At 43.3% G+C, this 27,201-nt stretch overlaps 1 protein-coding gene across 1 annotated transcript in view; it reads left to right on the top strand.

Moving 5' to 3' along the window:
* JAM3 (junctional adhesion molecule 3) overlaps nucleotides 1-27,201 on the top strand; it is a 77,413-nt gene that overhangs the window by 17,070 nt on the left and 33,142 nt on the right. Inside the window, exons 2-3 of the mRNA XM_089688892.1 lie at nucleotides 25,200-25,265; nucleotides 26,869-26,982. Coding sequence (XP_089545018.1) covers nucleotides 25,200-25,265; nucleotides 26,869-26,982 — 180 coding nt within the window. The remainder of the gene's footprint in view (nucleotides 1-25,199; nucleotides 25,266-26,868; nucleotides 26,983-27,201) is intronic.

Genomic DNA, 27,201 nt, shown 5'->3' with positions numbered 1-27,201 from the left:
AACCAAAATTATAATTTTTAAACATTTTCTTTACATTTTTTTTATATTTTCTATTTATTATTTTTATTTTTACATACTGTCACCCTTGCAGTACAGTATCACCATGGTGACACTGTACTACTTGTGGGGGATGATGAAGATTTTTTTTTTCCCCCATAAAGGATGTAAAAGCAATCATTTTTTTCCCATAAAGGATGTAAAAGCAATCATTTCTCCTCTCTGGCTGTATTCTTGCAGCCATTGAGAACTACTGAGTGAGCTGTGATTGGTCACAGCTTGTCACATGGTACAAGGTTGTTGTGAATAGCCTTGTACCATGTGACCTCTGTGATCATTCACAGATTTCACACGTAGTAAGCAATGATGTCACAAGTGACATCTTGCTTTCTACTTTGCATGTGATAACTGATTGGCCAGTCAGCAATCACATGATCGGGACCTCGTACAGAGGTCCCGTCCGACGATCGGTGTTCCACTGTGTCCGGAGGGAGCGCAGACAAGCAGGGTGCGGGGAGGCCGTTTATAAACGGACACCCGCCCCTGCACTGCCACCCTCCGGCCATTTATATACAACGGCCGGACGGGAGGTGGTTAAATTGGCAAAACACATTTTCAATAGAAGCATAATTGTTGTGTGATTTAAAACAGGACAAATCATAGTAAAAACAGACACTATTTATGGTAAAACTATTTATTTTAAAACAAACACTGGTCAAAATTTTTAGATTCCATAGAAAAAAAATAATTTTTGCAAGGCAATATTACCAAAAGAAAGGCTAGTTTGTTTCTAGAAGACAACACATGTATTACTTTGTTACCCTAAGGAAGTAAAAATGAATGTATGTCTTAACAACCCAGAACCAAGTCTTCTCCAGAGGTGGACACATCCATCACAGTTGATGTATTTTTGTTTATCTCTTGAAAAGAAGGCGTTAAATGGTGCCGAGCAGGATAGTGCCAGGAATGTGCTGGCAGTGAGATGTCACCAGACAATGAGCGCACTTCTTCCTGCAGATACAGTACAGCCTTCCGTCATTGTTGGGCTCTTTGGTGCTGTCATTCGGGACGAATAATGTACACAAGCTCTGGATGAATTGAGGCTGACGCCACGGGCACAATGCTGTCTGCTCAGACTTTACAAAAGCAATACGTTTCCCATATTCAATATTTTTATACATATTTTTATACATATTCCTACCAAGCTGGGCCAGTCCTCGATGTTGGGTAACCAAAGTAGAACAAATTTTCTAGTCTTAGTGAAAAGTTCATGCTTTCTGTCTTTGTAAAAACTACCAGCTGGCTCTGGACTGAATGACATTGTGCACCCTCTCTCTCTAGGAGAGCTAGTTGTAATCCTGAACTGTAACCTGAATTCTTTAGTGCAGCAAAGCACACATTGATGCATTTTTACACGTGTTGACATGCATTGAAAAGCATGTTACAGTATGTGCCAATGTAATATATTCCAGCTTACCAGTGCTTGGTGTGGTGGCCGCATTTGGTTTCTTTTTTCAAACTTTTTGCTCTATTTTCACCTGGTAAACCTGAAAATAAAACACTTCTTTTCCCAGACTGGCTACTTTACTCCTGCCTTGTATCTATGGAAGGAGCCATGGTTGTCACTCTAGGCCACAGGTGTCAAACTGGCGGCCCTCCAGTTGTTGCCAAACTACAAGTCCCATGAGGCATTGCAAGATTGACAGTTACAAGCATGACTCCCAAAGGCAGAGGCATGATAGGACTTGTAGTTTTGCAACAGCTGGAGGGCCGCCAGTTTGACACCCCTGCTCTAGGCTGCTCTCTTGATACGAACTACAGACATGTCTTTATCTCTCCATCTCCTCTACAGCTCTATGTGTCTTATGAACTCATAGAGTGGGGCTTGGAGTGAGCACTCACCAGTGCCCCCATGGCAAACAGCTTGCCATTGGGGGTACTAGTCAAGGGGGAGGAGCAAGGGGCTCTGGCGGGGGACATGAGATAAGGAGGATTGAGGCTGCTTTGTGAAAAACCATTACACAGGGCAAATAAGTATGACATGTTTGTTATTTAAACAAAATAGGGGTTTACAATCACTTGAAGCACTTTTGGGTTTGCTAAATACCTGAATATCTGATTAGAAACAACTGTCTAATTCAGACATGGAGTAACCCTCCTCTTCTTCACTGACAGCGGTGTACCTGTGTAGCCGAATGTGGCTGATCGGAGGCACTTCTAGTCCCATTGTTGTCTGTTCTAACAGGTTTACCCAACCGCTCCCCGTTTTGATCAGCCCCACCCCGTCCGTGATGTCCCATGCTTTTCATGAATGAGCATGCAAAAGGGTCCTCATTGATGAGCGAGTTGCGGGCTCAGAGCTGCAGGGCACATCGCACCCTCACTAGACATGCCCACCGGCTGCCCTTAGAATGGAGGGGGATTGGGATAATGTGACAGGCAGTGAACAGCACAAAATAAAGGCAGAACACCGGCGATCTTTGCATTATGAGACACATGGCTGGTTTTTGGTAACATTAATGATTGGGGGGGGGGGGTGTATTTAGGTATAAGTTTTTTCTTCCATTTGATATTGTGTTTAGATCCGATAATATTCCAGAAGATAGCAACAATTACTTCATACTGTATCTTGATTTGTATTATGTGTAATTCATATGGACTTGCACATTACATGTGTGTGCTATGCTCCGTGATACCTGTGCCGTGTGTAGCTGCTGCTCCTAACATACGGGGATGTATAAAGCTTGGCGTGGGTTCAGATGACGCACACCTGTCACTGTCTGCAGCCCCTCACAGCTGTCGCCGGCTCGTCTGTCTGATCAGAGCGATGAGCATGAATGGAACAGCTGACGGGGACACTGGTGGCTCTTGGCCGGATAAATGCAGTAGACGTGACATCTGGTGATGAATGGCTGGGCCCCCCCCTGAGCACAGTGACCATGGGGGAGATGTGATGGAGCCGGGTATGAATTTGTCACTGTCCCTCCACCATAACAACTGTCAGTTGTACCTGAACTGTGCTTATCTCACAACCAATGCCAGAAAGATTTCTGATGTATGAATTGGATTGAAATGTGACTTCAGTGCCTGCTTTTATTTCAGCACATTTTGCCCATTTCATTTAGTTACACATTCTGTGCATGTTGCCATGGTAGGGACCGTATGCAGTATATTACACTGTCAGTTGTCACTGCTCCCGTGTGTTTAGCTGTGACCCTGAAATTGGAAAATCACTGCAAAAAGGATAACAAAAGATTTAGTTATTTATTTAGTCTCCTAAGGTACCTGTGATATCTAATGTAAAGGCTCACCTAAAGTCGTTGTAGACCCTTACATATACCCAGTGAAGTGACTGGTCTCAGGTGATACACAGAGATGAAACAAATCCTCCTACATAAGTCTTCTCTTCTCTACGTCAATTCAAAATGCAGAATTTATAGGTGCCAGTCAGGGTGGATTTGATTTAAATCAAACTGCTTTAAATCCCAATTTAAATCACTAGTCAGTAAGGCTTGATTTAAATCCTAGTTTTCTACATAAAGACTAATTCTTGCTGGTATAACTTTAATATACAAGTAGATGAAGATTTTTAGAATAACAACTTTTCATATTAGTTTTTTTATCCCCAGTTTAATAGGTTAATCATTCATATTTGGACAACTTTTCTGTTGTACTTAGGAAGGAGAAAAATAATCATTACCTTAATAATAACAATTTAAATAGATTTATTCAACTGAAACAATAACATTCCAGCATATGTGATTTGCTTAAACAAACATCTATGTTTGTTAACTAATTTGGCTAAACAAAATATATAGATTTTAAGAAACTTAGACTGTCAGCCCCTTCCTCCTCACACTTAGTTTCACTTTCTTCTTGTGCAGATCTATTCCACTCCAAACAATCAGAAAAATATTGTTTCTATTCTATTCACTGAACTTCTTGAAACTTAGCACTGAAGGGGTTGATTCTGTATTCATAGGTTTGTAGAAGTTAGGATTAAGGTCTTTTTCTTAACTCTGTTCATGTTATAACATTTTTGCTGTGAAGAAGAGGCATGTGATCTCCGCTGAGTCAAATTCAGTTTTGAGAACTGCAAAAGTAAACCAAGCATCTGTGATAATATCTTGTAGGCAGAGAAACTGCCCAATGATCTTACAAAAACCTCTGGAAGAGCATGACATTGTGAATGGATTCATGGAATTTATTTACCAAAAAAATTAAACATATACAGCCTTATTCTACATAATTAAAAAACTAATCTTTATTTCATGATGGAATAACTTTTGGATGGTAATATATTTTCCTCAAAAAGCATTTTATTTAAAAAAATCTGATTTAAATAAAAAAAATCCGATTTTTTTTTTTTTTTTTTTTTTAAATCATTGATTTTTATCCACCCTGGTGCCAGTTCACATATATGCAGTTTGAACCGCATCCAATCTGCATGACATGTGAAATAACATTGCTAACTATGGAGCCTGTTCACATATGCCCGGTGCACTGGCAGTGCGGATTGAAAATGAGTCCTGTCCAATTTCTGAGCAGTGCGGTCCAGTTCAGGTCCCAGAAGACTACAGGACTATTCACGAAGCGCAGCGCTACTCACGCATGCGCAGTGGGTACCTGGCTGTGAAGCCGCAAGCTGTCACAGCCGGGTGCTCACACTGAAGATGCCGGCCTCCTGGAATACAGGATGGCTGGTGAAACGAGCTGCGGGGGACACACTGAGGGACGGGTAAGTGGCTGTTTTTTAAATGTCAGCAGCTACAGTTTTTGTAGCTGCTGACTTTTATTTTTTGAAAGGGTGAGTGGAACTCCGCTTTAAGCTTGTCTGAGAGTTCAGAAAAAAAGGGGTGGACATAGCACAGCTCAGTGAGGAGAGTTCTGAAAGCTGATTGGAGGAAAGAGACACACCCTCCTCAACACAGCACACAGGAACAAAGCTGAGGCTGTCAATCTGCTGGAGGTCCTTCCCCTGTCACCATTTTTCTCTTGGTGCCAGGAAAAATTGTCAGAAGTGACTCATGTTGATAGCAGAGGAATGAGGCAGCAGACACAAATGACATTTAGTGCTCTTAATTGAGACAAGTAAACACTATAGAGGGATATGCTTTTTTCCATATATGTCATGTCCGAGGTTTACAACTACTTTAACTCCAAATTAATATTGGAATGTTTGACCCTTGTGGAATTCACTCTTGTTTTGGGGACTTTATTGATGAAATCTCTGGTTAAACCAGTATAATTGGATTCCATTCTACATGTGTTGACCTATATTATACTAGAAAGCAGTGTTTCTCAACCTACAGAGCACTGAATGTCATAGTGAATGGAATAGGATATTTTAAAGCTGACAGGTGCAGAACGAAGAGTTTTGTCAAAGAAATCTCTGTGGAGTCCCCAAGAGACAGGAGGCTTTATGTAGCCTACCAGAATCTGTCTAAAACTAAAACATACTGTTCAGAAGGTCCCCTTAAGGCCTCATTCACTCAGATGTTGAAAATGGGTGGTTGGGTTGCGTTTTTACTACTTCCCGACCGCCTATCAACTCTATTGACAATTGTTAAAACAAGGACCAGATGGAGATGTACACATGGTAGCATTAAATTTGCTTTGCATCTTGGTGAGGAGAAAATAATGCAGCTGAGGTATGGGCTCCAAGGGCATGCCCTCAAGTGTGGGTTACACGAAAGCTATGAGAGGTAGGATTAGTGTCCCACAATTTGGTGTTTGGTGTGTGAGCCTGACACTGGTAGGCTTTTGTGCCGTCTGGTGGGTATGCTTTGTGCTTGGAGTACCGACATCACATGACTGATCCATTGAGCAGATGGGTGACCCAGGAAGATACAATAATGGTGAAACCCTGTTGACACTTGAAGATGAAGTAATGGTGACCTCCTACAGTGCATCTGACTGTGTCTCACAGGAGCTCTTTAGCATGTAGTAAGCAAGTCAGAACTGTCAGTGACTTGACTGGTATTTTCAGATGGAGAGGTCAGCACGTTTCTCAGTTAAGTATGGGGTCACCCTGTCCAGAGTGACCTGCTTCTTTCAGTGAAGCTGGGAATTGTATATGCCTTGATAGAATCCTTTTATTGCAAACAGCATACACCAGGAGTGGGATAGCCACAGTCACCGCCATAGTGCTGTATGATATGAGAATATATGGGGACCATTATTTTAACAAATATGGAAAAGCTTAAAAAGTTATTAAAGAAGAAACCTTTTTCACTGTCATTTAAAATAATCTGATAAGAGAGAATGCAGTTTATAATATATGTGATCAGTCCTGTTCCATGTATCTGGTTGTACTCAGATGTCTCTGCACATTGCTGGAGGTAGTGGCTGCTTGGATGTATCTGCACATTGCTGGAGGTAGCAGTTGTCAGTTGTTTCCACACCTTGCTTGGGGGTAGAGGTTGTCCGTATCTCCACACTTTGATTGGGGGTAGAGTTTATCAGGTGTCTCCACACCTTGCTTGGGGTAGAGGTTGTCGGATGTCTCCACACCTTGCTTGAGGGTAGAGGTTGTCGGATGTCTCCACACCATACTTGGGGGTAGAGGTTGTCGGATGTTTTCACACCTTGCTTGGGGGTAGAGATTGTCGGATGTCTGCACACCTTGCTTGGGGGTAGAGGTTGGCGGATGTCTCCACGTCTTGCTTGGGGGTAGAGGTTGTCGGATGTCTCCATGCCTTGCGTGGGGGTAGAGGTTGTCGGATGTCTCCACGCCTTGCTTGGGGGTACAGGTTGTCGGATGTCTCCACGCCTTGCTTGGGCGTAGAGGTTGTCGGATGTCTCCACACCTTGCTTGGGCGTAGAGGTTGTCGAATCTCTCCACACTTTGCTTGGGGGTAGAGGTTGTCGGATGTCTCCACTCATTGCTAGAGGTGGTGGTTGACAGATGTCTCTGTGCCTTGTTGAGGGTGTAGCAGTGTGGCATATCCCCACTAATTGCTGGAGGCAATGTTTGAATTGTCAGAGGTCTACCCATTACTGAGGATAGCTTTTGGATAACTCCATCCATTGCTTGGGGTTGCATTTATTGGATGTCTCTTACTGTTGCTTGGGGTAGTAGTTGTCAGATGTCTCCACCCAATGCTGAAAGTAATGGTTGTTGAATATGTCTGTCCATTGCTGGGGGTAGCATTCATTTAGATTCTTCACTTATTGCTGGAGGTAGTGTTTATTCTAATGTGCCTGCCTATTGCTGGGGGTAGCGATTGTTCAAAAAATAATATGCTCATTGCTTGGTGTAATGGTTGCCAGATTTTTTACCCATTGTTGTATGCCTCCATCTATTGCTGGGGGTTGTGGTTGTCCTATATCTCCGTCCATTGCAGGGTTGTGGAAGTCAGATATATCTGCCCATTGCTGGGAGTAATGATTGTCAAAATTATCTGCGTGTTGCCTGGGGTAGCGTTTTTTGGATATCTCCGCCCATTACTGGGGGTAGCAGTTGTCAGATATCTCCTCCCATTGCTGGGGATAATGGTTGTTGGATGTCTCCTCCCATTGCTAGATGTCCTAATTGCTGATGCAAAAAATTGATAGGCTAGTTCTTCAAATGTTTCTGTGGTGGAGACAAATTGCTGAGCTCTATACGCAGTGGCTATGGTCCGTTTCTTTACCTTTTTTGGGGAAAATACTTGTATTTGACACTGGATTGCTGGTGTGATAGTCAACTGTGTAGATTTGTGACTTTACGTGATATACTAAATTGTGCAGAAAATTAAAAAAAAAGAAAATCGCATCTTTGGTGTGAGGTGGCCATACATGGCTGGAATTTCATCTACTTTCTGTGAATCAGCTGAGATTTTTTGTGGCCCAGTGGCAGCCACCACGCTCAACAAATTTTTGAGAAATTGAAGGAGATGGGCAAAAGGAACTGAGTGAACCTTGACTGCAACCAATGTCCAGTGTATTCACTGTTGTAGTTTTCTGACAGCCGTGGGTGACAGCTGTCAGTATACAATAGCTGGAAGTGGGAAATTTGTCTATCCACGTTGTGTTAGGGGAATATGTGGATTTCTCTCATTCAGCTCACTAGGATGATAGACCGAAATCTTCATATGTATGGCAAGTTTTAGATTTAAACCAGACTTGTAGAAAAAGAAAACCCACCACCTCTCCCAATAAGGGCATCAGATTGGTGACTAATATCTGGCCGTCTTCCGTGGCTCCCTCATATACATTCTTATCTTTCTCCTTGTGGATTGTTGGGTGAAAATAAAGTTTATGTATGTGAAGCCCAGAACCGGATCTGCTTTCTTCCTCTGTATACATTGGGGAAGTGTGTACAGGAAAGCCTTTGTGTATTCCATAACCGGAATTTGGATGAGACGTGTTCCTTTGTCTTGTGGTTAATGATATCCGTCATCGGCGTACATCAGAATGCTGATAATTCTAACTCCGTGCAAAGGCCACATCTAGCTAAAGTGCTAGTCATACTTCCTGAGAATGATATTATTGTGTTATTCCTATACTCTCTCTAATTCCACAACACCAAAAAATAACAGCTCCAATTTTAATAACCACAAAAGAGTTGCTGCTCAGTTCAGTTTGACGATCCAGTCCCGGTTCCCCAGTATTTACTGGTCTTAAATACTTTGTGACAACACTATTTTGTAAGAAATAATAACGTTTTGGCTGTAAATACCGTGTTAGTAAAAGAAAGTGAACCTGTCACATGCGGACAATTCAACGAGAGAACGTGTAGGTAAAGGTTGATGATAGGAAATGTACATGTTCTTCCAATCAGCAGATCTAGAGGTAATGGCAGTTGACGTTCTATGCAAATCTTAAAGTGGAACAAAGCAGCATAGAGAAATGATAGTTGGTGCACTTGATTGAGACAAGTACACACTGTAGAGGGATATGCTTTGTTCATGTTAAGTTCTGTAAATTTTGAGCTTGCCCCTCCACCTCTGTTGACCTAGCTGACAAGTAGGGAGGTGCAAAACTCAACTCCTTTAAAGCTATGACTGAAAAAGGGGGAAAGGAAATGGGCAAAGGGAAAAAATGGACTTTAAGTCCATTTTTTCCCTTTGCTCATTTCCTTTCCCCCTTTTTCAGTCTAGTAAATTAGGAAGTGGCACCAATGTATTTAAATTGGAAAAGACCTAACACCCGAGTGCACTCCAAATCTCTTTTTTGTTTAGTCCTTTAAAGCTATAGTTTAGGTTTTGCTTTTTTTGTAAGGCTGCTTTGATTCCACTTAGACCAATGTACGTATGTATGCATTATACCTGGCTGGTCCCTGAAAATTGCTGTAATAGTCACTGCTACTCCACTGGCCTCTGGGTGCCGTGCCGAGCGACTGTCCTGCTGCATAGTCAGGTCCTGCAGCACAGGGGTCACTTGCTCAGCATTGGTGCCATTCAGAGAACTGTTTGCGTTTCCTCAGTGAATGCATAGTGTTCTCTGACCGGACAAGGTGGAGATTGTGAAGTCGCCTCTCCTCATTGTCCAGTTAGAGAACACTATGCATTCATTGAGCAAACGAAGTGTTCTCTAAATTACACTCATGCCAAGCAAGTGACCCCTGTATTCGTTATGCAACAGGGCAGCAACTCAGCAGCGGCGATTTCTGTAGTAGCAGTGACTACTACAGCGATTTCTAGAGGATCAGCCAGGTTCGTCACATACATACTTATGTTGGTCCAAGCTGGACCAATGTAACTATGCAAAAAAAAAAAAAGAGAAAACCTTCTGCTTGGTATATCTCTGGATCTGCTCATCTGATTTGCCTGGTTTGGAGCAGGTCCAGTCAGGTCTCTAACAATATTATCAATGGGGTCCTAGCATGGAAACAGACTGTGTGGAAACAGAAGCATACAATGGACAGCAGTGACCAGGACTGTGTTCTTGCTGTACTAATGATTACTTTTGTTGGCTTGCTACATTGCTTTGTGCCTCCATTGTTCTCCAATTAGCACTTTCCTGCTATGAGGATATTTTATCTCCTGTTAACCATTTCCTTCCATGTAGATTTGCTGAACACATCTCCATTGAGGTGTAGGGGAGCTCTGGGGCGTAGCTGCGATCATTTCCATCTTGAGCCCTTTGCTGGGTCTTTGTACATGGGACTAGCAAATAATTAACCCATTAATCCTTAGATTAATATTATATAAAAGGGAACATAAGTCCACTCCTTGAATTACGTAGAACATGCAGAGATGTGTTAGATCTGTAAATGCTCTGGCTGGTTTTTCTCACTGATCGCTCTACTCTTGTACAAACCCACTCATTGCCAGACATCATACAGGGCTGAACTTTCTGTAAAATTTGGTGGCTGACCAGCTTAGCATTAAATTGAAGAAACAACAATTTCAGATATTTTCATAAATTAATTAGGAACTTTTTACATTTTTTTTTTTATTATTTAGGGTCTTTTCACACTAGCGGATTTTGCCAATCGTGGATCCGTCTGCCCAGCGGGGGGTCTGTTGGCTGATCCCTGCTGAGCAGGCAGATGACAGGTCTGTGGCCGCTCCGTTTGTGGAGAATGAACAGTCTGCTGTTCTCTATGGGGCGGTTGGATATAAAATGGACCACCTGTCAGTTTACATCCAATTGTCATCTGACCCGTTAGATGGATGGAGGATCTGTTCCCCATCCTTCTAGCGCAGGGGTCTTCAAACTTTCTAAATGAAGAGCCAGTTTACTGTCCTTCAGACTTTAGGGGGGCCAGACTGTGGCCATTGGGAGTAGAAATTGTCCTGCCATCAGTGGGAGTAAACATTGCCTCTTTGGCATTAGGGGAAGGAATAGTGCCCATCTTTGGAGTCAGTGGGAGGAATAGTGCCCCGTTGTTGGATTAAGTGGGAGGAAGGAATAGTGCCCATCTTTGGAGTCGGAGGAATAGTGCCCCATCGTTGGAGTAAGTGGGAGGAATAGTGCCCTGTCATTGGATTAAGTGGAAGGAAGGAATAGTGCCCCATCGTTGGAGTAAGTGGGAGGAAGGAATAGTGCCCCATCGTTGGAGTCAGTGGGAGGAATAGTGCCCCATCGTTGGAGTCAGTGGGAGGAATAGTGCCCCATCGTTGGAGTAAGTGGGAGGAAGGAATAGTGCCCCATCATTGGAGTCAGTGGGAGGAATAGTGCTCCATTGCTGGATTAAGTGGGAGGAAGGAATAGTGCCCCATCGTTGGAGTCAGTGGGAGGAATAGTGCCCCGTCGTTGGATTAAGTGGGAGGAAGAAATAGTGCCCCATCATTGGAGTCAGTGGGAGGAATAGTGCTCCATTGCTGGATTAAGTGGGAGGAAGGAATAGTGCCACATTGTTGGAGTCAGTGGGAGGAATAGTGCCCCATCGTTTGAGTAAGTGGGAGGAAGGAATAGTGCCACATCGTTGGAGTCAGTGGGAGGAATAGTGCCCCATCGTTTGAGTAAGTGGGAGGAAGGAATAGTGCCCATCTTTGGAGTCAGTGGGAGGAATAGTGCTCCATTGCTGGATTAAGTGGGAGGAAGGAATAGTGCCACATCGTTGGAGTCAGTGGGTGGAATAGTGCCCCATCGTTGGTCTCAGTGGGAGGAATAGTTCTCTGTTGTTGATGTCAATAGCAGGAATTATTCCCCATTGTCGATGTCTGTGGGAGGAAAAGTGTCCCAAGGGCCGGATAAAGGCAAGCAAAGGGCAGCACCTGGCCCCCGGGCCACAGTTTGGAGACCACTGGTCCAGCAGATCACATGACAGTTGGATGTAAACTGACAAGTGGTCTGTTTTTTATCTAGCCCGTAAAATAAATAAACCTCCAAGTGCTTGACGCGCCTAAACGTATCTTAGGCGTGTTTTTGAAGCTGCTTTTCTCCTGCCAGGAGAGAAGTGTTTATAAAAGCCCCAGTGTGCATGGAGCCATAAAAGTCAAATACGTATGTACAACCCGTAGTCCAGTACTGTCTTCCCACAGCTGGTTCTTCCTACTGTTGTGGGTCCCCAGCACTTCTTGGATATGGGAGCCGTCTATGGCTTTCTAGGGAAACAGCCCCTCCCTACTGTGATGTTCGAGCCCACACGATGCTCTGTGAATGGTTCTAATGGTCCTGCAGCCTCCAGGGACATGTGACTGGTCCCAGGAGTTGGTGGGAAGGGGCAGGGCAACCAGGGTTATCCTCAGCTAGGCGAGGGGTGCGGAAATGTAAGTGGGTACTGCTTAAAAAAGAAAAGAAATCTGCTCTCATCCCCCCCATAAAAAAAACTTTAAATCTGTCACATGCTGGGGGAAGGGAGGGAGCCAGTTGGACTTAATTTTTTGAGTGAAGTTCCTCCTTATTAGGTCTGTTTGATTTGTTGGTCCTGCTGTTTCTTCATGTTTTGACAGATAGCTGCAGTTATTAAGGATTTCCTGTGCAGAGACTCCAGGCTGGAAGTCCGCATTTTCTTTCATGTAAATTAAATACACTTCTCTGTGGGTTGCAGGCTAGCTTTGTTGCTGTACATCTCATGGGACACTATCAAAGCAGTAAAGCAGTGCGATGAGACAACAATATTAGAGATCACTTATTATATTACCTTTCTAAGAAAAAGGGGAATTTAACAGCCACATCTAGGTAAAGCCTGATTTCCTGGAAAGTTGCACCCTATTCCCTACTCCTTTGCAGTTCAGGAATTTTATCATTGGTCATTATGGTCTGTATCGTTTTTGTGTTAGGATTTATATCACAGACTGGAAATCTGCTGCTTTAATTTTTAACTCTGGTCTGTAATATCTGATGAACTTCTAGCTTTTGGAATATTAGCTGGGAATGGGGACACCAAAAATGTTGTCACAAAAATGTCTTTATTGCAAACACCTGTAATAAAATTTCTTAGCTGTGAAAATCGCACCTCTGCCCTCTGGGAATCGCAAAATTGCTGCACCTTCTCCACAGGTGTCTTAGTTATACATAGAAAAAAAAATAATGTGTCTTTATCGGCCTTATCTTCAGCCACATGTAATGAACATGAACACTGCTTCTTATGGCAACTCTATAAAGTCCTAAATATAAATGATACTGGCTCACTTCAGCCATATAATGTCCATATAGCAAACACATATTCAGATACATGGCAGCATTAGTAGTAGAAGCAGTGATCTCACCCAGCCACGAAAGGAATGAGCCTCCTCCGGCCCACACTCAGGCTGCATTCACACTTGAGCATTTTGTAGCTCGAAGCTCCAAAAACGCTCAAACTTAAAGCAAAGTTCCACCTAAAAAAAAAAGTCAGCAGCTACATAAACTGTAGCTGCTGACTTTTAAAATACAGACACTTACCTGTCCCTCGGTCCAGTGGTGTCTTAACCGTGGCTGATTTCACTGGCCGTCTTCTCTCCCTGGCACCGGCATCTTCAGTGTGGGCACCCGTCTGTGACAGCTTGCAGCTTCACAGCCAGGTGCCCACTGCGCATGCGCGTAAAGCGCTGCACTTTGTGAATGGCCTCGTAGTCTTCTGGGATCTGTCATGTGTCCCAGAAGACTACGGGGAGGGAGGGAGGACAACTCTCACTTCCAATTGCCTAGGCGATTGCAGCAGAAGTGGGAGCGGGTACCTGTCAAATCCGGATACCCGCTCCCCAAAGGTGCCAATCCTTAATGGGGAGCGGGGGACAAAGGCTTAAAGCGGAACTTCCCCTTTTGGGTTGAGCTCCACTTTAAAAAAAGTCAATTGTTCTCTATGGTGCCTGTTCGCATGATCAGGTGTGAACAGTCACCATAGAGAACATTTTGATTTTTTAAGTTTGAGCTTTTTAGGAGCTTGAAGCTACAAAACGCTCAATTGTGAATGTAGCCAAAACCTAGAGCAGCATACACCCACCTGAGACCTCCTCTGCCAAGTTATTTTTCACCTTTCCTGATTAACCACTTGAGTTCTGGAAGATTTTACCTCCTTCATGACCAGGCCTTTTTTTGTTATTCAGCACTGCGCTTTTTTGACAATTGCGTGGTCATGCAACATTGTAGCCAAATGAAATTTATATAATTTTTTTTCACACAAAAAATACTTTGTTTTGGTGGTATTTGATCACCACTGTTTTTTTATTTTATAGTATATAAACGAAAAAAGACTGTACATTTTGAAAAAAAAGCAATATTTTTTACTTTCTGCTATAAAACATATTCAATAACAAAAAATCTAATTTCTTCATACATTTAGTCCAAAATGTATTCTGCTACGTATTTTTGGTAAAAAAAAAAAAAAATCTCAAAATGTGTGTATTAATTGGTTTGCATGTAAGTTATGTCTACAAATGATGGTATCTATACTGGAATTTTTATTTACTTTTTTTTTTAATACTAGTAATGGAGGTGATCAGCAACTTATAGTGGGACTGTAATAGTGTGACACTAACTGACATTTTATAAGAACTAACTAAATGACACTGACATCTCCAGTGACTTTAATACAGTGATCGATGCTAATAACATACTCTGTCACTGTACTAATGACACTGGCTAGAAAGGGGTTACCATCTAAGGGCAATCAAGGGGTTAATTGTGTGCCCAGCAAGGGTTAATGTGTGCAGCTTTTGACTAAACGTTGATTTGTTTCTTTTCCCTATTTAGCATGGAAAACAAAGTGATCGTTCCCGGTGTTCAGAGCCCTGTGTTATATATCGTCATGGGGCTGTAGGCTGTGATCCGACACAGCTAATCAGCAGATCCCGGCCATGAATCATTGAATCATGAGTAGGTGGGTGGGGGCATACGTGTGCACGCACGGACACCCGAAAGCAAAAGACAGGCAGTGACGTACCAGTATGTCGCACAGCCTATGGCTGCCTCCCTGCTGTAGTATATGTACTGTGGCAGGTTGGCAAGTGGTTAATCCTGCATGTCTCTTAGAGAGCCCACTTCCAAAAACTGCAGATTTTGTAAGTTTGCCCACTTACAAAGAAATTAAGGGTCTATTATTTTTATCATAGGTGTATTTAAAATTATAGAGACAAAATATCAACCAATAATCCAGAAAAAAAAACAATACAAATGTTAAATTGAGTTGCAGTTCAGTGAGTAAAATAAGTGTTTGATCCCCTACCAACCAACACTAATTCTGGCTCCCACAGACTGCCAATGTGCTTATGTGGTACACAGATTAGTCCTGTCAATTCAAGAAAGTGCTCTTGATGACAATTCATTATGTGTATAAAAGACAAAATCTCATTCTTCACGATCATGGGCAAGACCAAAGAGCTGTCAAAGGACATCAGGGACAAGATTGTAGACCCGCACAAGGCTGGAATGGGCTACAAGACAATCAGCAAGAAGCGTGGTGAGAAGGAGACAACTGTTGGAGTGATTACTCGCAAATAGGAGAAATATAAAATAATCATCAATCGAGCTCCATGCAAGATTTTGCCGCATGACGAAGCACATTAAGGTCTTAATCCTATAGAAAATTTATGGAGGGAGGTGAAACCTCGAGTTGCCAAGCAACAGCCAATAAACCTTAAGGATTTAGAGAAGATCTGTAAAGAAGAATGGACCAAATTCCCTCCTGAGATGTGTGCAAACCTGGTAACCAACTACAAGAAACGTCTTATCTCAGTACTTGGTGGAGAAACCCTTGTTGGCAAGCACAAAGTCATGTTTTACTTGGGGATCAAATACTTATTTTACTCACTGAACTGCAACTCAATTTATAACATTTGTATCGTGTATTTTCTGGATTTTTTGTTGATATTCTGTCTCTATCATTTAAAATACACCTATGATAAAAAATTATAGACCCTTCATTTCTTTGTAAGTGGGCAAACTTACAAAATCTGCAGGGAATAAAATAATTATTTTCCCCCCTGTATATCTGTCATTGAGGATATTTCCCTTCTGACCGGCACACTATGCAATACATTGTATTTATTGGGCATATACTGTAGCTCATCTAGAAGCATCTAAAAGTTAAGATGGCATCTCAATGCCCAGTGCCCTGCAATACAGAGTATAGAGGATGAGCACTTAAGGGGATGAAGGAAGCAGTGAGATAAGATCCTGATAACTGGAAGATTGCATGGGAGATTATTAGGATCCCGCTGAGCTAGCAGCAACCACCCTCTTCCCCTTTGCCTCCATCCAGTCCTCTTAGTGTCAAGTCTGTTCTGCAGCCATGTGTCTTCAATGCTGTTGATATAGAAAGTCGCCTCTCCTTAGTCATAGTCATGTCTGTCCTGCAACAATGTGTCCTCAATGCTGTCTATAAAGAGAGTAGTCCTTGGTCCTGCAACCATGCGTCCTCTGTGCTGTCTATATAGAGAGGTGCCTCCATTCTGTCCTCCTGTCACCTCTGTCCTGCAACCATGCATCCTCAGTGCTATCTATATGGAGAGACGCCTCTATTCTGTCCTCCTGTCACCTCTGTCCTGCAACCATGCATCCTCAGTGCTGTCTATATAGAGAGGTGCCTCCATTCTGTACTCCTGTCACCTCTGTCCTGCAACCATGCGTCCTATGTGCTGTCTATATGGAGAGACGCCTCCATTCTGTCCTCCTGTCACCTCTGTCCTGCAACCATGCGTCCTATGTGCTGTGTATATGGAGAGACGCCTCTATTCTGTCCTCCTGTCACCTCTGTCCTGCAACCATGCGTCCTATGTGCTGTCTATATGGAGAGACGCCTCCATTCTGTCTTCCTGTCACCTCTGTCCTGCAACCATGCGTCCTATGTGCTGTGTATATGGAGAGACGCCTCTATTCTGTCCTCCTGTCACCTCTGTCCTGCAACCATGCGTCCTATGTGCTGTGTATATGGAGAGACGCCTCTATTCTGTCCTCCTGTCCCCTCTGTCCTGCAACCATGCGTCCTCAGTGCTGTCTGTATATGGAGAGACGCCTCTATTCTGTCCTCCTGTCACCTCTGTCCTGCAACCATGCGTCCTATGTGCTGTCTATATAGGGCAGCCTTTCTCAATACACTTGAGAACTGAATGACTTTATCTACAACTCATGATACATTAGTGTGATGGTCAGTGGAAAATATGCACTTACACTTGTGGTCAGTGGGAAGAATTATCCTCTACAGATAGCTAAAAAAGATCAGTGGTGTCAGTGGGAGCTTATCTGAGAGGCAGAAATTGCTCAAGGAACCCCTAGCAACCTATGGAGGATCCCTAGGGTTCCATGGAACCCTGGTTTATAAACCCTGATATAGAGAGTCACCTCTACGCTGTCCTCCTAGTGTCATATCTGTCTTGTAACCAGGTGTCTATACGTTGTATATAGTAAGCTGCCTCCACTCTAATCTTCTAGTGTCATGTTTGTCCTTGCTGCCATACGTCCTTCACATTTTCTGTATATAGAGCCACCTCCTCCCCTGTAGCTGCATTTTGGCTGCTTAATGTCCTATCTATCCTGTAGCCATCATTCCTCCTCATTTTCTGTATAAAGAGCATCCTTTGTCCCCGTGGATCAACTCTGTTCTTCTAGCATATTGTCTGTCCCACAGCTATGTGTCCTCCCCACTGTCTGTATACAGAGCCTCCTCCTCTAGGGCTGCCTCAAATCTATCCTCCTGGTGTCATATCTGTCCTGCAGTTTGTGTCTTCCCTAATGTCTATATAAAAGACATCTACCCCCTCATTCCCCAATGTGGATTCATTCTATCCTCCTAGTGTCGTGTCTGCCTTGTAGCCATGTGTCTGTATAGAAAGCCAACCCCCGTGGCTTCACTCTTCCCTCCTTTATAATGTCTCTCTTGCTACCATATGTCCTCCATCCTGTCTAGACACAGAGTCTCCTCCTCACTCAGAATCTGGTGCAGCTGTGCATGGTAGCCAATCAGCTTCTAACTTCAGCTTGTTCAATTAAATTTTGACAATAAAACCTGAAAGCTGGTTGGTTTCTATGAAGTATGCATCAGATTTTGCACACGGCCTATAAACAGTTGCCTGTTCCTGTCCTATGAGTCTACTGGGTCTTGGGCATTTCTGGTGTAATATCTTCTCCTTCATACAGTCTGTGCACAGAACCTCCACTTCCACGGTGGCCCTGCTCTATGTGGTCTATCATGCAGTTATGTGTTCTCTGTACGGTCTTAACTCAGAGCTAACTCCTCATTTTGCTTCAGTTCTGTCCTCTTGCTTTTGTATTTTTGGGATTATCAGATGGAGGGATTTATCCCGCTGAAAAGGACGCACGCCTGATTGACCCGCAGTCAGCTCTTTGTACACAAATGAAAAGAGGGTGCAGCTGGATAATGCTGAACTGTGTGTCACCAATGCTGTACTCTGCTCGGTTGTTTCCTTGCAGTGACCTGGAAAAAATGAGCCGGATGTTAGGGCTGATATTATCTAGCCATGCTTAATATTCTAACAGGTGTCATTTTATTGTGCTCAGTGCTGAACTTCTTGGGCGTATTTTCACTAGAGTTAAAGACCAAAACTTCTGTTTGTTACAAAAACGTTTTTTGGGAGGTGAATGAGAAGTTAGATCCATCGCAAACATTCATAAGGGGCTGCACTCTGATGATGACATACCACTGTATCCCACCACACGGGCTCACACCTCTCTAATGTGGTCCTTTTCGGTTGTTTGCTGTGACTCACCGTGCGAGGACAGGCTTGGGCTAGTACCTGGTTCACTGCTGACTGGAGAGGGAGTGTAGAGTTTGGAGTTATGGAATCTATATTCACATACAAGGGTCATATAAACCATGTGCAATATTTTAAATTTGATTAGTCTATCTCTGGTTGCTACTAATTGGGAAAGAGAATAGTCCCAAACGTCCTCACCATCCAGCTCAGATACCTCTGCCCTCCATATCGCTTGCAAGGAGTCTAGACCCGCATGTACTGAGGGTAATAGCGCCTTGTAGATGGCCAAGAGCGGCTTTTTAAGAGAAGAGTCACTAAGGAGGGACTTCAGCTCATCAGGTAAAAGATGAATAGGTTCCATACCAAATTGAAACCGAAAGGCATGGCAGAGTTGGAGAAACCTGGAAAAGTGAGAACTGGGGAGGGCAAACAGCAATTTCAGCTGATCAAAGGTTGACAGAGCGCCTACAATACTGATGTCATCTAAATATTTCATCCCTTGCACTGCCCAAATAGAGGGCTCTGGCAGGGACTGGAATTCAGCTAGGTTGGGATTATACTGTATGAGGAGACCAAATAACAGAGGCTGAAGAACACCAGGGCATGGTCAACCGCCAGGCCATAAGGACTGCTCTCATAGCTAGGGAAAGGGATGGGCAGTATAGCGTATGTTTAAATGTTTCAAATGAACCTGCTTATGCCACTTCAAACACAACAGGCTGACTGCCACATGAAGGAACTATGGAGAGAATGCAACTGGAAAAAAAAATGTTTTCGGTATCCACGTGGGTGAATGTCTAAGTACATATAGCAGTACAGGGAGCACTTTCATTTTAATTAAATTAATTCAACCAATGATGTTCAGGGGGAGATTACCCCAGGCTTTCAACCTTTGTCTGATGACCTGCATTTTGGGGTATAGATTAAGTTGGCAAAACTCTTGTGCCAAAGCCGAGATAATAATGCCGAGGTATTTCATGGAGGAAACCAAAGTCAAGGCAATGGTTGAGTTGGCCAACCGCAGTGCCCCCTGATCTATGGGAAGAATTTATGATTTTTTTTTCCAGTTGGTGTGGAGACCTGAGAGATCAGCGAAGGCAGCCAAAATCTCCAAAGCATTAGTGAGCGAGCGGCCTGGGTCATTAAGGAAGAGCATCAGATCGTCAGCATATAGCACCACTTTCTCAATAATAGAACCAACCCTAATACCAATCACAGCCTCCGCCATCCGCAAGGACATTACTAGTGGTTCCATCGCCAATGCAAACAGGGCAGGGGATATCATTCACCCCTGCCACGTGCCGTGTTGGATGGAGAAAGGTGAAGAGAGGGCAGCTCCCAACCAAATTCAGGCCGTAGTCCATTTATAAAGCAAGTGGAACCATTGTCTGAACTAGGGATGCACCAAAATTCTGGTGGCCAAAATGTTTCGGCCGAAAACACCCCTTTTGGTTGTCGGCCGAAATGAAAAAAACACAGATACAGGTGTCGAAAAAACCCCACCCTTCAAAGCCGCTTGCCCCTCTTCGCCGCCCATCCGCCATCGCCCGCTGGCCGCCGCTCGCTAGTTTAGTCTTACCTGAGAATTCATCGATCCCGGCGCTGTGCATAGAGATGAGCGAAGGAAAGATGGCCGCCACACATCTCTATGCCCTTGGAGGACCGGAGCAATGTCACTTCCGGTTCCAGACATTTTTTTTTTCCAAAGCATTAGATCAATGCTTTTTTTTTTTTTTTTTTTTTATCTAATGCTTTACATTGCAGAAGAGAGATGTGGGGTCTTATTGACCCCATATCTCGCCATAAAGAGGACCTGTAACTAATTATTTTTATCACAAGGGATGCATGCATTTCTTTTGATAAGAATAAAAGTGATTACAATTTTTTTAAAAGGGTCAGTACAAAAAACAAAAAAAAATTAAATCCTTTTTTTTTAAATTTTAAAATGCCCCCATCCCCCCGTGCTCGCACATAGTGGTGAACGCATGCATAGGCCATGCCCAGATATGTAAATGTTGTTCAAACCACACATGTGAGGTATCACCACGAACGTCGGAGCAAGAGCAATAATTCTCGCACTAGACCTCCTCTGGAACTTTACACTGCTAACCTGTAGATATTTTTAAAGCATCACCCATGGAGATTTTTAAGTACCGCATGTACCGCGTTTCATGCCATTCCACGAGTGTGCACAATTTTAAAGCGTGACATGTTTGGTATCTATTTACTCGCCGTAACATCCTCTTACATATTTTACAAAACAATTGGGGTATATATTGTTTTGTTTTTTTTTAAATCAAAGTGTATTTTTTTACAAAAAATATATATTCATTTTTAAAAACTGCGCGTTTCGGTTTTTGGCCAAGTGCATTTTGAATTTTCGGTTTCGGCATCAGAATATTCATTTCGGTGCACCACTAGTCTGAACACTGAGCTGAACTCAAAGACTCCTAGTACCATATCTAAGTATTGCCAGTGTACAGAATCAAAGGCTTTTTCAATGTCTAATGCTACTAATACCCTGGTTGCAGAAGCTTTCACTGGAAGCTGGATTTGAGTATTTTTTACCCTGTGCAAATTTATGTCAGTAGACCTACCTGGCATAAAGCCAGTCTGATCTATGTCTATTTAGGAGGAAAGGACCTTCATTAACCTAGTCGCCAGGACCTTGGTGAGGATCTTTAAATCGTAATTAGGAGAGAGATGGGTCTATAGGAAGTGCAGGCTCTGTTGTCCTTGCCTGGTTTTGGAATTAGTACCACATGAGCCTCATAAATGGAATCTGGCCTTGTTCTACGCATGTAGCATATAATTGTTGTAATTTAGGGGCTAACACCGAAATGTTTTCTTTATACCATTCCCCAGGTATACCATTTCCCAGGTATACCATCTGGGCCTGGTGACTTGTTAGTAGGGAAGGAGGAGATGGCCATTTCTATTTTCAATCATGGTAAGGGAGCTTCCAGGCCCTCTCTCTCTCTCACCAAGAGGGAGAGTAGGCAAGGAAAGTTTGGCTAATTCTGGGAGGAGAGAGAAGTTGTTTGGGCATAAAGGTTGCCATAATAACATTCAAACTCACCAAGTATATCTGAGGCCGAGGTGAGTAGGACCCCAGAGGCAGAATAAATCGCAGGCACTGCCGTTTGGTAACAGGGGTCGGCAACCAGATTAGTGAGGAGTTTTCCATTTTTATCTCCAGACTCAAAAAGTTTCCCTGCCAAGGTCCTGACATCAGACAGAGTAGGGTCAGTAAGATGTAGTTTCAAATCCCGCCTAATTTGCTGCAGGCTCGCATAGTGTTCTGGGTTCGCAGCCACTGCAAAAACCTCAGCTGCATTCCCCTCCTGCTCCTCTAGCTAGGCAGTTTTAGAGGCAGCGTTTGTACGTGCTGCTTTGATAGCAGAAATGAATTCCCCTCTGGTAGTGGCCTTATAGGCCTCCTAGACCATAGACAGGGAAACCAACTCCTCATTAAGTCCAGTAGTCCACCAAATTTTTATCAACCAGCTCTTTCACTGCGGCATTCTGTATCCACCTTGGGGCCAGTCTCCAAAAGCCGGGGTCCCGCTGACCCCCAACCCTCAAACAAGTTCAAGGGCAGAGTAGGCAGACAGGGCTGCTGGCTGGTAGGTCAGTGAGTCCACCTGGGTCAACACAAAAGAGGTTCCAAACATCAGATCAATGCTTGCCCCAGAGGGGTGCCAACCCACCAGCTCCTGGGCAGCGCCTCTGACTGGATTGGAGGTATCTAGCTTGTCATTTAGTATGGCATTAATGTCTCCCCCTATAACCACTCTCCCTGGGAGATAGGGAGCCAATTTCCCTTGGATGACATACAGGTGGGTGGGAGATACTCATTTACAAATTCCCATACAGTAGCATCAATCTCTAATAACAGAATAACATATCTTCCCCCAGGATCAATCATGACTTTTATCACTGTACAAAAGGGATTTATGTAGGAGATTGGCAATCCCTCTAGCATAGGCCAAGTACATAGCATGAAAATCTTGTTTAATCCAAGCCCTACGAAGGGCCAGTATTTTACTGCCTATAAGATGTGTTTCCTATAGAAAGAGGACCTGTGGTTTGTAGGTCTGTAGATATTTAAACATTGAGGAATATTCCAAGAGAGTAGTTTAGGAGCCATGGTGCAACATTTGTGAATCTACGTGCAGAAATAATTAGAACGGATCCATCGGATCTAATAGAGCAATGCCAAAGAAATTAGTGGGGGGGTTGCCATTTCTCCAACAGAATCCTCCTTGCTCCCTGACCACAAAAGCTACCCGATCTAAGACAAAGAGATTGAGAATGAGAAAATTCCCCAACAACTTGAACTCCCTACCATGTAACTGTATAACAAACAGAACAAAAAATAGTTATCACAGTTTTTATCCTGGAACATAAAACCAGCAGTCCTCTTCTGTATCCAACTCCACATGGACAGTCTCTTGTAGAGTAAGGGGGGGGGGGGGGGGGCAGTGGAGTGGGGAGAGAAGGCAAGCCTAGTCTAGTCAATCTGTCAGCAGAAGGCTCCCGGTTGAAGAGAGCAGTTATGGTTCGTAGGCAATAAGGCACGTTGTGGTAAAAAATAGTGGTGGTAGGTAGAAGGGCAACATAGTGGTCTCAAGGATCTTTCTTGATCTTCAAGGTTTAACTCTGTGAATAAGTGTCTTTTATTCAGCCTGGTAAGCAATGTAACTATGCAGATAGTAGCCTTTGATCACAGAGTGTGGTTGGCACGCAGACATGTTTTCTGTGAATACGTTTATTATGGCCTCCTCCCTGGCCATGATTCCCCAATAGCTGTTCTCTGCTGTTCTGACAGATGAGAAACTCCAGTTTCAGATGGTGAGACAGCTGCCTGGAGACTTTAGTGACCGAGGAATGCTCGAATGATCCCTCTGGTCCTGGTGTGAATTTCTCTGCACTGCGCTTAGCCTTCCTGCAGCAGCCGGAGTGGAAAAAAGCTAAAACCTTTTTGTACGTTCAAGCAATTAATGTCTTGTTGTTGAGAAAAAGTGACCCCCAGGACAGTTCTGTAGCAGTAAGTGGGATTTTCAGTGGGCTGTGCGATTGGCTATCTCTGTTCCATCTCAGAGGTGATTTAGTGAGCCCTGGCACTTTGTGTTAGGATCTGCCATTTGAGGTTAGTTAAAAGTACAATTCAGTCAAGATAGAGCAGACTCACTGGGATGGAGGGGTATTGCCAAGGTGCCAACTGCTGATGGTATTTATTAAAGCTTGTTCTGATTCTCCTCTATCTGCGGCACATTTATAACCCGAAGCCCTGTAGCACATATCTGTTCCTTTACTTCTCGTCAAAAGTTCTGTTCAGTCACGCAGTTTTGGGTGGAATCCAGTAGGCTTTGTCACCTTCTGGCTTGATGGTGCCATTATTGACCTGTCTCTGCCGTAGTTCCCACCTTGAAGTCCCCCACCCTGTCTGCGTTCTGTTCTTTCCTCTTGCTTGTGTCTTAAGTAGGCCGTAGAATATGCAACTTTATTTCCTGCATCCATGAGTTGCACATTCAGTGTTGTGTGGAGAATCCCTTCCATGGAGCTTTTGTATACGGACAGTGGGTGGTTTCCCGGCTGTGAGAATACAATGAACACTGCCAGCTGCTATAGTCACAAGCAGCGATCGGATGAAAAATTCCGACAGACTGGTCGTACTGAAGTTGATTGATGGTATCGACTTCAGTACAAGCAACCTACCCATATTTGGAGCGAAAATCGTCTGGTCCCTACTGAACCAGCTGAAATTTCCATCCATCTGTGGCCGGCTTTGCTCTCCACTGTTGCTTTATGTTGCCCCAACAGTCTGTCACTCACTTTCCCATACTCCCCATGACCTGATGTTTGCTGAGACCCCTGACTTTTTTCTCCCTCTCCTATCTTGCTCGTATAGCCGGCTGTTGCTATAACTTGTACCAAACACAGGATTGCTGTCATAGCAGTAGCCATCATGTATCAGTGGAAGAGTGTTTTTTGCAGAATCAGAGACCCTATTCAGCCTCTAGTACACTTAGGATCCTTTCACACAGGCAACATCAGTTCATCACAAAAACTGATTTAAAAAAAAAAAACCTTGAAAACTCGATCCTTTTACATCAGTTTGTACATCCGTCTTAGTTCAGTTCAGGTTACATCAGTATACACCAGTGTTTCATGGGTTTTTTTTGATTCTTTTAATACATTTGGTGTAGTTTTTGAATAAAATAGTCATAGGTGGACAAGTGCAAAAACAAAAAAAAGTGTTTTTTACCTAAAAACAGACGTAAACAGACAACATCCATTTATGTCTGCACATGGAAAAAGATGTAAATCTTCATTTTATTCTGCAGACATAAACTATCTCGGATGTAAATAGATGCAAACAGACATCCCCATTTTGAGGACACTTGCGGTTTTGAAGATTTAATTTTTTTTTAAAAAAGGATAAGTTCACCTTTGGGAACATGTTACGTGTCCCACCCGTTTTTAGGGTGGAACATGTCACATGTTCCCATAGCTGCACTTCAGTTCTACTTTAACAGTCAGATTTGACTGAAGTGTTCATTTATGCATTTCGTCATTCACCAGAATCTACAAATGTCAGATTTGGCTGTGCAGAGCCTTTAATTAGAAGAAAAGTCACTGGTTTCCATGATGGTGGAGTGTGTACTGATTTCTGATCTCTGTTTGCAGGTTGCGTTGTGCTGGCAGTGGAGCTCACTACTCTTCACACAAATCCTGAGGTTCAAGAATATCAAAGTAAGTCAGTGTCCTCCTGTCTCTGATCAGTATCAGTCCTTTTCTCCTTTTTTCCAGTTGTGATAACATCAGAAGGTAATTGCAGCCTTTCTCTGGTCATTATATAGATATGTAGTCCGGATTGTGAGGGTGAGAAGCATTGTAGCATATTTCCCACAGTAATCAGACTCCAATTGTACCTTTCCAGTGCATGATGGCTAATGAACGGAGATTGTTCCATCTTGTGGGATGAATGGAAGGGTGGGACATGTTTTGTCATTTTCTCCTTAAAGTAGAATTCCACTAACACTAACTATGCTTAAAAATGTTCCCTCCCCCTTCCTGCTACCTATCCTACCTAACCTGTGTAAGGAAGATCTGTATACTTACCTATTTTTAATCCGTTCTGGTTCAGTCACATGATCCCACAGCTCTGGTTCAGTCATTTGATCTCGCAGCATTGGCTCCCCTGTGTCAGTGAGTAGCTGCTGCAGGGAAGAGGAGGGAGCACCGACATTGGACATGGGAGCCTATGGGTGACATCACGGCTGAAATTCCCAGTCATTGTTCAGTTCTCCTTCCTCTCCCCTGCAGCCACAAGGGATCATATGACCGGACTGGAACGGACCAAAAATAGGTAAGTATACACATCTATTTTACATTTTTTATTAGGAAACATTTTTGAGCCTAGTTGATTTTGGCTGGAATTCCACTTTAAAGCCCAACTCCAGGATTTAAACGGAAACACACAGTGGGGTTCCTTAACCCACCCATCAAGTTTCCCAGCCTTTTTAATGAAAACAAAAGGGCCAGAGACATCTTCCTCCGTGCTAGCGTCATGCAGTGACCGGCAAGAAGAGCGCTTGTGCACACATGTTCATACATGCTGAGAATCATCCAGCATAATGCGATGGGATGGCAGCAGTAGAATATGAAATCATCTTGCTACACAGTGATATAGACAATCTAAGTATGAAAAGAAAGCTGAGAAAAGGAGAAATATATGGGGGTAATTTTTGGAAGTATTAAAAAAAAACAAAAAAAAGAAACTGGAGTTGGGCTTTAATGTCACAAGCATCCTGGTAGTGGGCATAAAATGAACGTTGCTGCCTGCAGCATCAATGCATGGAGTCTGGCTGTAGTGGCTTGGTTTTTGGCTTCAAGAATTGTCGTGTTTGCGTTTTACACCGTTTCAGCACTCGTACATTATTCCTGCATTGTACAAGAGCACGTTTTTGTTGCTATTATGTATTTAGCCTATGTTATGTTTCATCGTGGTATTAACTGTATCTAAAGCCAATGTCATCAACAATAATGTAAAACCTAAATTGCCACTAACCCCTGGCCATGAACATCACCCTAGATTGTCATTGACCCTGGACGCAACCCTAAATGCTACACTGATCTTTTGTGATTGCTTGTGAAAATCCTTTAAATGCGATTGGTAATCCTCTCAGGGTTGATTTTTTTTTTTTCCCTGCATTTGAAAATTTGTCATCAATGTATGTGGACACCTTTAGCTGTGATTTCCAGACTGCAGACTCTTTATATACTTATTGCATATGTTGGTATTTCAAATGTGAAATTCTGCCAAGGTTCATCTTTGTACCCTGTTTCCTGCCAGGAGCGGAGCTCTCTTGTATCATTAAAAACAGCAACACAAATGACCCACGCATTGAATGGAAGAAGACCCGTAATAACGAGACTACCTATGTCTATTTTGAGAATAATATTCAAGGTATATTAGCTGGGCAATATGCAGGAGGTGGGGGGGTGTTATTGGAGGTATTGATGGTGGGGTGACTTGGAGACATACATAAATGTAAGAGTCATGCATAGGAAGGAGCACTAAGTAAGGAGGGATAAGATGAGGGGGTGCACAGTGAAGGGTTATTAGAGGAAAAGGTGCACAATGAAGACATGATCAGAGGACGGGGTGCAAAGTGACTGGTGATGA

The sequence above is a fragment of the Staurois parvus genome, unplaced genomic scaffold (genome assembly GCF_062004578.1).
Source record: "Staurois parvus isolate SC_StPar_1 unplaced genomic scaffold, SC_StPar_1.0 ptg000458l, whole genome shotgun sequence".
NCBI classification, from domain to species: domain Eukaryota; kingdom Metazoa; phylum Chordata; class Amphibia; order Anura; family Ranidae; genus Staurois; species Staurois parvus.
The sequence above is the reverse complement of the archived record's forward strand: the minus strand, read 5'-3'. Positions and strand labels throughout refer to the sequence as shown.